The sequence below is a fragment of the Hydra vulgaris genome, chromosome 15, assembly GCF_038396675.1.
Source record: "Hydra vulgaris chromosome 15, alternate assembly HydraT2T_AEP".
Lineage (NCBI taxonomy): Eukaryota > Metazoa > Cnidaria > Hydrozoa > Anthoathecata > Hydridae > Hydra > Hydra vulgaris.
Genome location: NC_088934.1, coordinates 29530616 through 29543835, shown reverse-complemented (window position 1 = coordinate 29543835; position 13220 = coordinate 29530616). Strand labels below are relative to the sequence as shown.

Here is a 13220-nt window from a genome sequence, read left to right as displayed (position 1 = left end):
CCTGCTCTTGCAGCCAACCTCCAACCATTATCACATCGTCGTAATGTTGTTTCTCTGTCACTTTTCTACAAATAATTTAATGTGTACTGCTCTAAAGAGCTAGCGTCTTTTGTGCCATCTCCTAACAGTCATCCTCGCGCTACTCCTCATTCAAATAAGTCTCGTCCTTTTTCTGTGACTGTTCCTAAGTGCTCCAAAAACTCTTATTTCTCTAGTTTTTTTCTCAAACATCAGTTCTTTGGAATATACTTCCTTCATCTTGCTTTCCTAATTCATATAATTTTTAATCTTTGGTTCTAAAATTGTGTGTATATATATATATATATATATATATATATATATATATATATATATATATATATATATATATATATATATATATATATATATATATATATATATATATATATACATATATAGAATATATATATTATTTTCATATTTTATTGCAGTTTTCAAAAATCTGCGTGTTACTTTTCAAGAGATGATGGCTTGCGCTGGCAAGGTTTATATTTATATTTGGTTTATTTTTAATTTTCATTTCTTTAAAGTTAAATATTATACGTAGTCGTGGCATAGTGGTTAGAAATCTTACTTCAGAACTGATAGTTTGTTTTCAATAGCCGAATCAGGCCATACATGCATCATTAATAAAAAAGAATTTTAAAGCATCTTGATTAAATGCTACTCAACGATGCTTTATGACAAAACAGTTAGGACTTCTTGGAGCGACTAAATATCGATAAAAATAAAAATGGAAGTCTTATAATTTTAATATAAAGCTGTTTTTTTCTTAAAAAATGTTATTGTTAATGAACATTATTATTCTTATTTGTAAATATGTGTTTAAATTTAAGCAATGGACTTGCGGGTCGGAGCAGTTCTCGGACATCATACTTCAAATAGAGAATTGTATGCCATACATAGAAACCAAAAGTTATATTTAATGTTTCATAATATACACAAAAAATGGTTGGCTGTAACAAAAGATGATTTTGAAATCAATATCGTAAATAATCTTGATTGGACAAATTTAAAGTTATTTAAGGAAGATGTAGAATATAGCATTTCTTTTGCAACCAGGCAGTGGATGGGTAAATTTATATTACAAAGTACTGTTCTAATATAACTTTTTTTAAATAAAATTATGCGACTTTTATTTAGGAAAAAGAGATGGGTTATACTTCAAAAACTTGACTAATCAAACCTGGGTTCAAAGATTTAAATGGAATCTTTAAAAATGCAATTAAAGAGCTTATTTTCAAGACGCGGTTTGAGCAATTATATGTGCCAAATTAAATAAAAAACTTTACGTAACTTAAAATCAAAACAACTTTTATTAACCAATTCTTATAAAAATAAATAAATAAAAATTTTGAAAATTACTAATTATAAACAATTTAAAATGTATACACGTTGATCCTTTATGCCTGAATTTTTGTTAAATATTATTTAATGCTGCATATAAAATGAAAAACCGTGTCTTTATAGTATGCAAAGGATTATTTAAAACTACAAATTTAATTTATGTTAGATTTTGTGAAATTTATATTTTATTTTCATTTTTTAATATATGCTTTAATATAGACAATATAAAATAACTTTATATTACACTTGAATTGTTTGACAATTTGTTTCACGCTTTGTTTATTTTATTTTTACTTTTAGTTTAATCAATTCTTTGAATGACAGTTTAACAGTATTGTATATAAATATTGTAACAGTATTGAACATAGCAGTATGCATATAAATGTATATATAAAACAGCATATATTTATGAATATAAAAAAAAACTGCAGTTCCTACAACTAGTCCCATCTTTACATTGAAAACTTCTCTCTTGCCCGATATCCACCAATAAAAGAAATTTAATTAGATACCATTGGTATGCTGCTTATACCGACTCATATTGTGATTTCGGAAAATGCGATTTGCAATAATATTGTTCTCCACGGTACAAATTGCTAAAGGAAAGTGAAAATATACATAAAACTCAAGACATTTACTGAATTTTACAAATTTTTGTGTGTCACATCTTTATTTTTGCGTGTGACAATCTTTATTGGATATATTTATATGTTATGTCGATTTTCTAAATATTCGTCCTTTTTTCTTTCGTCCATTATGTGATGTATTTTAGAAAAAAGTATTATAAATAAAATTTTAAATCGCACCTTTTGGAAAATTTTTTGACAAATAATAACACTAGTGAACAAAAAAAAAATTTCGGTCTGCTACCCGAGAAAAAACCTGTCAGTCTGACTAATTCTGACATGCTGATTACAGTGGTGTAACCAGAAAATTTGTATCACGTCAGCTTTTTGAGTTATATTACTTTTACTTTTTTGGTAATAAGGCATGTTGTAGCTAGCTTTTATATTCCTTGATAATTTTGTACACTTGTTGTGTTGTGTACTTTACTTTTAAATATTATGTTTTTTATATTTTAGACTGCTCGTGTAGAATTTTCAAAGTTATATAAAGAAAGTTAATAGGAGTTGTTGAACCATCCAGACTATTATCTGTTATATCTGTGGGTATTTTACTCCCCATGATTAGCAGAAACAACTTACAAGAAAAGTGAAGATTGCCTATCATCACTACTTTGGCGTCAAAGTATGTAATCAAGGCAGAACCTGGGCACCACATATTTGTTGCAGTGTTTGTATGCGGGGCTCACTCAGTGGCTAAATGGCAAAAGAAAGTCTATGCCGTTTGCGGTACCAATGATATGGCGAGAGCCAAGAGATCATCATTTGGACTGCGACTTCTTCATGACAAGTATTTTTGGGTACTCCAAAAAAAAATTACTCCAAATTAGCAATTAATTATCGAAACTGTGACTCTACTTTGAAACCTTTTTCACACGATGAACCAAATCTAGTTTCCAATCATCCAGTATGCCTTGATTGCGAAAGTGACGATAATGATGAGGAAAGTCACAGGGAGCAGGAGAGTGATGGATAGGAACCCATAGATTATGAAAGTACTTCATCTATCTGGCCAAGCTGAATTGAACAATTAAGTGAGGGATCTAAGGTTAACAAAGAAGAAGGCAGAACTGCTTGGATCTTGTTTACAACAATGGAATTTGTTACAAAGCGGAACAACAATTTCACATTTTTGTAATAGATATGTACAGCTTGCTAAATATTATGACAAGCTGACAGTATCTGCTGTTGTACTGACATTGACGTTTTAATGAAAGAACTGGACTGTGAGTATACTCCCGGAGACTGGCGTCTGTTTAAAGATTCAAGTAGAGTTAGTTTTAAAGCAGTTCTCCTACAAAACGAGAATGTAATGTTATATATTCGATTAGCACACGCAGTCGGATTACATTCGACATATGATTCTAAGAAGTTGCTTCTCAACATTATAAACTATAGAGATAATAACTGGTGCTTTGGTTGGGATCTAAAAGTAGTGTCCCTTCTTCTTGGATTGCAGCTGAGATACACAAAGTACATGTGCTCTCTATGCCTATGGAACAGCCGTGACGACGAAAGTCATTATACAGTTAAAGACTGGACTGCAAGAACTAATCATGTACCAGGCAGATACAATTTACGACATGATTTTCTTATTGATCTTACCAAAATACTAATTCCCTCTCTTCACATAAAGCTTGGACTGTTCAAAAATTTTGTGAAGGCTCTGGGAAAGGGTTCGGGTGGCTTCAAGAGAAGTTTAAAACCACTCTTACACCAGCAAAAATAAGTGCGGGTGCGTTCACCAGACCTCAAATTCGTGAACTTTTTTGTGGTTCCACCGTCAAGAGACAGCTGCGGCCTGCTCAGTTAGCAGTAGTGAGTGGCTGTGGTTTCTAACTTTTTGAGGAACTACAGGTCTGAGAACTATAAAGAGTTGGTTGAAGGAATACTAACAAAATTCAAGGATATGGGATGCAGAATGTCCTTAAAAATTCACTTCTTGCACTCCCATCTCAGTTTCTTCCCACCCAATTTAGGTGCAGTTAGCGACAAACAAGGTGAACGTTTTCGTCAAGAAATAATAACGATGGAAAACAGATATTAACAGAGGTATGACAGCAAATGATGGGCGATTTTTGTTGGCTTTAACAGCGAGAGTGTGACACTAATTACAAAAGAAAAGCAATATGATCTAATTATTTTTGATTTCAAAATGCCCTGTATTACGATTGCCTGAAGTTATTTGTATATATAGTACTGTATAGTTGCTTTTACTCTTCTATTTAAATAAAAAATTTAGTTAATGTATTGAAATTTAGAAGCATTGACATTATGTTTCCAATGATCATAAAGTGTTAAAATGATAAATCAATATGTCAATATAACTTTAAAATCTGACGTGATACACAGTTTTCAATGACATATTTGGAATCAGCAGGTCAAAATGGTCTCAGTACACTTAATAGATTTCAGGTAGCAAAAATGTTGTTCCCTAGTGTAATCAGCGTGGTTTTTAACAAATAAATCTTGCACTATAAACTCAGTTGAAAGTTAAAACACTTCAAGTCTAGCAGTGGATAAGGAATGCTCCATCGACATCTTTTCTACTAAGTTTTTATTAGCATTTTACAGGGTTTATAAAAGAAAATTTTTTTTTTTAATTTAAAATGGATTGATTTCTTTTTTTTTTAATAGAAAACAAAGAGTTATTCTCGTAAATGTTAGTTCTAGATAGTTTAGTGTTTCAAGCAGTGTAACGCAAGGCCCAGTGCCGGGACCAATTTGGTTTTTAATCTATAAAAACGATCCATCAATATGCTAAAAAACTTTCAAAACTTGCAACTCTATGTTAATAATTGCACATCTTTTAAAAAAATCCGTGAAAACAGTTGTAATGATCTAATATGTTTCCAACAAATTATATTTTACTAGGTGCAATGACTGGAGTATGCTGCTAAGTATAAAAAATGTAAAATTTTGCATATCACTTAAAAATCAAAATTTATCAAAAATAATAAAAACTAATTCTGATTATAAATTAAGAATGACAAAATATAGTAACGACCTTCGTATTATTGATTTGCTAGTACGTTCTCATCTTAAACGTGCTTCTGCTATATGGAACCTGTTTATGAAAAAGGTATAAATCTTATAAAAATAATAAGATGGAGGGCAACAAGAGTAATTCTATGATAAGTGACTTAAAAAAAATTTAATGTTTATGAGTACACATCTTAATGTAAGCACACGCTAAACTTCCGCAGAAAAAAAAAGTTTCATTTAAGTTTAACATTTTTTCTTAGAACAACATTGTTTAAATAATAGCTTTGATAAAACCTACCATTCCTAAAACTATATATTAACATCATTTTTTTGAGAAAATTTAGTATTATCTACAATTAATTAATTTTGAGGTGTAGGCAACTTTAGTCTATGTTCTCTTTACAACCGCGATCATTTCTGTTTACAATCCTTTGAGAAAAACATAAGGCATGCATATAATAAACATCCATTACTAATCCACTGTGCCGGACATCTAGTTGTTCAACCATACATTACAGACCATTAACATTATTAATTAACAGGTAACTTATGAGTTTAAAACTCGTTTCATCAATTTTATAACTTTAAAATCATTATTTCGCGGTAATGTCCTACGACAAAGTAGTGTTTCGCGATTGGTCTGTGAAGAACGGGGATGCTGTCTCCACTAACGCTATATAAGTATTAATATATGTTCATTCTTTGCTTTTGTATTTTTTTTGTTTTTAAATAGATCATAATTTAGTTACTATGCTTTGTAATATAACTTTCACTATAAGTGATAATGATTCAGTCAGTACATACTTCAATCTAAAATCATTAGAAACCCAATACTGCTCAACTAAGGTTATGGAAATTCTATGTTCAGAGCTGTTTTCGTAACTATTTGGTGTTCGCCAACCTATTGCAGCATAAACAATTTTTGAGTTAGCTTACCCATCTAGGTAAAACATTTTTTAGGGGTGCAAGTTGAACGTTGAAATCCACTTTTAAGCTGTTGTAATAAATGTTGTAAAAAATGTATGAGGTTTTTCTCAGTTTGGAGTTGCAAACAACTCATAGATTATTTGTCTGTTTGTGATTTGAAAACATCAGGAAAGTATATTTGAACTTGTTGCAAGAACTTTTGATGCGATGGAACTTAATATTGAAATTATATGTTCTACTAAGGATTAGAAAAGAGTTTAACTTGATTAAGAAAATTTACTACAAAAGGATGGAATTCCAGATACCAATGGAGTTGAAGTAGATAATGGTGTTGAAAATTTTACCAATTGGCCTATTGTAGCGATGATAAACACTTTACCTTTTATTCTCAAAAAAAGATTAACAAAGATTATAATGATAAATATGAATATCAGAAGGCTTTATCTTATTTTGCCAGTAGTTTTGTTGGCCCAATTTTTATTTATGAACAATCTTTAAACCCAGAAGAAAACGTTACTTTTTTATACTGTACGGTGACAGACATCACAAGCTCACCGTGAGTTTAAAATTTTATCGATAGTTATAAAATAAGGTGACGAAAAAGAAAGCAATATTTTAACTGGGTGGTGTATGACAGAATCATATGAAACTTGTAATCATGTAGTTGCATGTTTTTATAAGATTGAATTTGCATCTTCAATCTTCTATAATTAAATAAGTACTCTTTTGGATACTTGATTTTTAAAATACTTTTACCATGACATTTACAGAACACAATGCCATTTGATGATGCAGCTAAATAACCTTTAAATTTTTAAAGAAAAATTCCACATTTTTCTGCTATAAAATCCTGATGTTTTGATATTTCTTGAGCATAAAAACATTTAAACGCAATATCTTCATGTTGGGTACCCCATTTCATAGCAATACTAGATTCACTATTATGGAAAATTACTTTAGAAACAAGAGATGAGTTTTAGGTTTCATTGTCCATTGCGCTTTTAAAATAGTACTTATTTTATTGAATGAGATTTTTTTAATAAAATAAATACTATTTTAAAAGCACAACGGACAATGAAACCTAAAACTCACCTCTTGTTTCTAAAGTAATTCTCCATGATAGTGAATCTAGTATTGCTATGAAATGGGGCACCCAACATGAAGATATTGCGTTTAAATGTTTTTATGATCAAGAAATATCAAAATATCAGGATTTTATAGCAGAAAAATGTGGAATTTTTCTTTAAAAAATTAAAGGTTATTTAGCTGCATCATCTGATGGCATTATGTTTTGTAAATGTCATGGTAAAAGTGTTTTAGAAATCAAGTGTCCATATAGTCTTCTTGAAAAAAAAAATATCAGAATCAGTCTATAAATGTGATTTAACAGTTAGCAACGCTGAAATTACATTAATAGAAAATATGAATATTAGACTTAAGTTGATTCACAAATGGCAATAATAGAAATTAAATAATGTTTTTTTGTTGTATTAACTACCAAGAAAACTTTTGTTCAAAAAGTTAAGTTCAATAAGATTATTGGAATAACGTTTCTACAAATCTTGATATATTTTATAAACCCTATGTTTGTCCAGCCCTTTTAAACTTTAATCTTTAATATTTTGTTGAAAGTGTCATAATGTTTTGTTAGAAAAATGTGAAAATTACACAAACTAGAAATTGTATTTAAAAGATATCCAATGTAATCTTCGTCAAGGTTGGTTCTATATTAAATGTAAAAGCATAACTGATATTGAGAATGAAAACAATGCTAAATGAATACTGTCGTGTTTCCTAACCAGACATGCTAATAAAAACTTTAATCATCAGTAAATATGCAGTTTCTTAAAAAAGTTTTAAAACAATTTAGTATATATTGTTTATGGTTTCGAACCAGAAATAACCAGTTAGTTTATTATTTTTTAGTGTTGTGTGTTATAAAATACGTAATAAACTTTGTTTTTATCTCAAATAAATTTGTTAAAAGATTGATTTTTTGTGTGTTACTTTTTCCTAAAATGACTATAGGAACAACTTGTTCAAACTTGTTAAATAAGTAACATTTCATGTATGGTTTCCAGGATCCAATTTAAAGAACTTAACAGATATCATAATACGTTTTCATAACTGGTGAAATTAAGTTAAAAATTATTTAATTAAATAACTTGTGTATTATAATAATGAATTCTTTAGTTAAAATAGTCATGATTTTCTAATCCCTTTTAACAAAAATTTTTTAATGTTTAAATTTTTAAAAGATTGGCAATAAAAGAGTATCCTTAAAATTTCTAGATGCCTTATCAAGTAAAGATTCTTGATTAAAAACCTCTGGTACACAGGCCCTGACATATTTTTTCTAATCAAGCATTTTTATTTTAATCAATTTTTCATTCTCTAAACCTTTCCATTCCTTTATTCTAAGTTCGTCAATATTTTAATTTATAAAAAAACTCATTGAAAATAAGAAATGTCTTTGTCACACAAAAGTTTGTGTGACAAACACAGTAGCAAATGGGATAGCAAGAGGATCAAGCGTACCCTATTTTAGTTTTTTAATTAAAAAAACAATGCTGATAAGTCTTCTAACTTTTATAAATAGGTGACATTATGAAAGGCAATATATACAAATGCTGTGCCTGTTCACAGATTACATATGAATAGACATTGATAACTAAACTTTTTAAAGTTTCTAATTCTCACCCGTATTTTTATTTTGTGGTACTAAAAAGAATGTTATCTTATAAACGAGTCTGAATTGGTATCAATAGTATGTTTTAGGGGTATGTTACAAAAGTGCACGTTACATAGATAGTAATTGTTATAAACAAAAAACGTAACAAAGTGATTATTTTTCGTGTTTAAACTTGTGAAAAATCTTCAATCACCAAAAAGTAATAAACATTTGACGCCTCTATAAAGTTCATACACAGTAAAACCACAGATTTCAGACCCTCTCCATGTATTGCTATTTAAAAAAAAAAGTTACATTATATCAAAATTCACGAGAAAGATTGTTAAGCTACCTACGCACAACTTTAAACAACCCTTCTCTATTTTACGCTTATGAGTAACTACATACATAACTCCACGCCATAATTGAGCACGTACTTTATGAAAGCTCCTTTTTGATATTAATACAGACAACTCATTTCAAAATATCTTTATTTGTTTTTCGAAATAATCTAAATGAAGAAGACCCGTCAGTGCGTTGCTCACTAGGGCTTAGTCTTACTAAAATCATGATGAAGACCATCATACCTTAAGTGCGGGTAATTTCAACATAAAAACAAAAATTAAGCAACACTGGTCAACAAAATCTTGAAATATTCAGTACTTCATGATTGTTCAACCCTTTATTACAATACCGTATTTAGGAGCAAGTCTAAGAATGAAATGTTTTTAGACTTGCTCTTCACGCCCATCGATATTCCTGGCCTACCGAACAACTTGAGGACCAAAGTTTTTTTATATAACTATTATAGTTATGTTAATTTTACTCTTTTGAAAAAATTGTCGCCAAAAAATTTAATGTTAATTATGGAAGTTTATTCGGAGAGCTTTTTAAATATTAAGAATTAAGTGAGATTTGAAATCTGTCAAAAAATTTCAACCTTGTTAATATAAATATATTACAATTTATATCTCTAATTATTAAACTTAATAGGGACATTAATTGGGACAAAGTTGTATTTGATCCACTTTTTCACCAGGGTGTGTTATGTATATGTTTATACATTTATGTAAATGTATATATCTATATATATACATATATATATATATATATATATATATATATATATATATATATATATATATATATATATATATATATATATATATATATATAATATATATATATATATGTTGTTTTATTGTACCAAGTTATGATGCAAGGTCTCTTGTTCGTTTGAGAGCGATCAATATAAAGTAAATTTTTTACAAAATAGACCAGTATTAATATATAAAGAGTTTGATTATTTGATTCACAAAGTTCATCACAAAGTTGTATTTTTTCAAATAATCAAACTCTTTATATATATATATATATATATATATATATATATATATATATATATATATATATATTATGTGAAAATATTTTTATTTAAAGAAACAAGATTTTATGAAAAACATACAAAAAAAACCCACAAAAGTCCATAAAATCTCAAAAATTTATAAATAAGCTGAATGAAGATTATTTAACTAATGGCTTTTTTAGACTTGCTAAACTAGCAATAACAACTATTTCATTAAAAGCAGCAAGAACAAAAATCGTTTGCTGCCATTTTAAAATATGAAATTCTTTCATACGCTATATTTCTCGTTTAACATAAATCGTTTCATTGGCAATATTTGATGTATTTTTATTATCTTTGGTTGTCATCTGGTTGCCCTTAGCTGCACTTGGTGGTATGCATAATGTATATAGTTTCATAGCCAAATATGCTTTTATTTTAAACCCTCTGTCAAACATTACCTGATCTTTTTGTTTAAGCAAGTCTGGAAAACCTGAATCATGTACAATAAACACATTACTACCACGTCCCCCTTAAAGTGGAGATATCCATAATATTGCTCTATTTTGTGTTATTGCAACTAAAAACGTTACGGTGCAATGATGTTTATAACTACTATATAAACAAGCTTGAACACAAAGACGACTAGGAGTTTTCACAAATACTTCAGTGCAATCTATTATTGAACGAACATTAGAGAAAAGTTTAATGAAACATTTTGACGAAGTTGCTTTAATTTGTATTGAAGACAGTCATATAATCAGAACATTCATTTCTTTTGACATAAGTTTTATTCAAGTTAAATAGATTTGGAATACTTTTCCTGAAAATAATTGAAAGCAAAAACTGAAATCCTCTACCATAATGCTAAAGCAAAGTTTCATGAGAAATAAAAGCTACTATTGTTCCAGAGATAATTTTCTTTGGTTCAAGTTCTATGCAATTCAAGTAAATTTGGATCAACCTTATAATTAGGAGGCAATAAAATTGCCTCTGGTAATTTAACAGAACTAGACCTTATTCTTAATTTAAAACTTTTATTGCTGTCATCCCAATATGCCATTACAAAAGCTTTATGTTTAAGATAACTAAAGACACTTAGAAAATTTCAGTACTTACTAAACCTGTATAAAACTGTTCATCATTTTCAAAGGTCAACTGGCAGATCATTATTAAGACAATAAAAGTATTAGGAACATTATAAGGACAATAAAAATTCACTAGATGTTGTTATATCTGTTTCATCTGCAACAACTAAAACTTATATCGGAATCGCTACAGCTAACGCAAGAACTCCAACAACCATCTGTCAAATTTGAATTAGTTTCTTTCATAACTGAAGCTTTTTTTTATATTTTATATATTTTTTTATAATTAATAATCGAGTTTCTTGTAAAGAGTACACATCTCTTTTTTGGTGTTACTATGGTGTTAGTAGAGATTTTTAAAAACAAAGCTGGATCAGGATTATATTTTGTACGTTTTTTGTTAAGTAAGTGATTTAAACAAACAAAAAACGTTTTAAGGGCAACAAATTCTTTAATACCAGTGCAAACATGATGATGTATCTATGCGTTTCTACTCTCTCTACATGTTGGTAACATGTGCATTGTTAAATTTCCTTCAACATTGCAATGTTTTGTTGTTTTATTAGGGTATCTTTTGTTATTTTTACAGACATTAACTACACATCTGCTATAACTCGGCATTATACTACATATTAGTTATTACTTAGTAAATTATTAATATTAGTTATTACTTAGCAACAAAAGTTTGTTAACTAGTTTCAAACTGATTTTTTAAAATGAGATCAAAAAATTTACTTTAATAAAATGTATTTACTAAAATGAATTGTAAAGTGATGTAAACCATTTCTAAATTTAAAAAGTTTATGTTTTTATACGGTATAGTCTGTCCCATTTTAAATACTAAATGTGTAGCTTTACTGTTTAATATAAACTATATCACACAGTGACAGTTTTCGGTCATAATACCAGCAAAACATTTCATAAAAATCTTTTTAACTAATGATTCTCTTGATATATTTAGATGCTAAAGTATGATAAAATTAAAATTGTAGATTAAAGTCTAAAGGAGATATTAGAGTTTGATTGCTACAACTTATTTTGCGGTCCCGTGGGGCCATTTTTTTTTTAATTTTTTAAAAAAATGTTATATTTTTTAATATTTAATCTTTAAAATTTTGTAAAAAAGAAGCTTAATATATAGGATATGTTTTAAAGATTATAATTTACTCTTAATTTCTTGAGCTCATCTCTTGACTTAACATATCTCTAGCGCTTATTCGTCCATAAACCATTAACAAAAATCAAAAACTGCAAAACGGAAAACGAAATTTTAAAAATGCCCACGTTTGCAAAAGATCGCAATGAGTGCAGGAAATCTGCCTGCTTTGTTTGTGCGAAAAATGCTGACCGCAAAATGACAGAGTCCTACAGGAAAAAGATGTTAGAACCTTTTTCAAAAATTTCAACTTTTACAATGACAGGATTCCAATAGAAATTTGCATGGCTTGTCGTTTCAAAATAAATCAATCAGGTGACAAGGAATCAGTGTAAAATCAGCCAAATCTTTTCAATTTTGAATTCATTTAAGTTACAACTTTGACTCGACAAACAAGTACTTGTAACTGCTTAATTTACCATATTGCAAACATCAAAGGCGAAAAAAAGCACCCATTGCAAAAACATTAACATGACGAAGCAAGCAATCATTAGGCGCGACCAACAGAGAAACGATGTACAAGTTGCCTTTCAGTAGTTGCCCGCGGTCTACCCTATGATTGTACTTGAGGAGCTTGTCATCAAAACCTCAGAACATTAGCATTGGCAGATCCTAATGGAGCTGAGCAGATAGCGTCATCAGTGATTTCGTCTTTAGATTCATCACCAAGAGGAACAGTTCGAATTAGTAAACTCCATGACCCAAAATTGGCTGAAAGGTTCAACAAAAAAACAATGTTCAGAATAATTTTAAAACCACATTAGTTAATGTTTAACATTTTTTAGGTTCTTCTTCAGCATCTTAACAACTCTTTTAAGCATCATTAACCACTCAGGAAATGGTTGCCATTTAACGAAATTCAGGACTTTCAAACACAGGCATAAGGAAACTTTTTTTTTTAATCTCGCTTACATTAAAGTGTCACAGTACAATTATTTGCCGTAGATATGGCGTTACAGTTAAAAAAATTCCAATATCATCATAATTAAAATAATAAAAACACTCACATATATAAATATAAGCATATGTACACTTGCACATGTATAGATGCGCACAT

The 13220-nt window shown here is 28.9% G+C and overlaps 1 protein-coding gene across 1 annotated transcript in view; it reads left to right on the top strand.

Moving 5' to 3' along the window:
* The window catches only part of LOC136091654 (uncharacterized), a 94153-nt gene extending 92850 nt beyond the window's left edge, over positions 1-1303 (top strand). Inside the window, exons 8-10 of the mRNA XM_065819362.1 lie at positions 453-505; positions 858-1094; positions 1165-1303. Of these exons, the coding sequence (XP_065675434.1) occupies positions 453-505; positions 858-1094; positions 1165-1238 (364 nt within the window). The 3' untranslated portion in view covers positions 1239-1303. The remainder of the gene's footprint in view (positions 1-452; positions 506-857; positions 1095-1164) is intronic.
* Positions 1304-13220: the final 11917 nt, after the last annotated feature.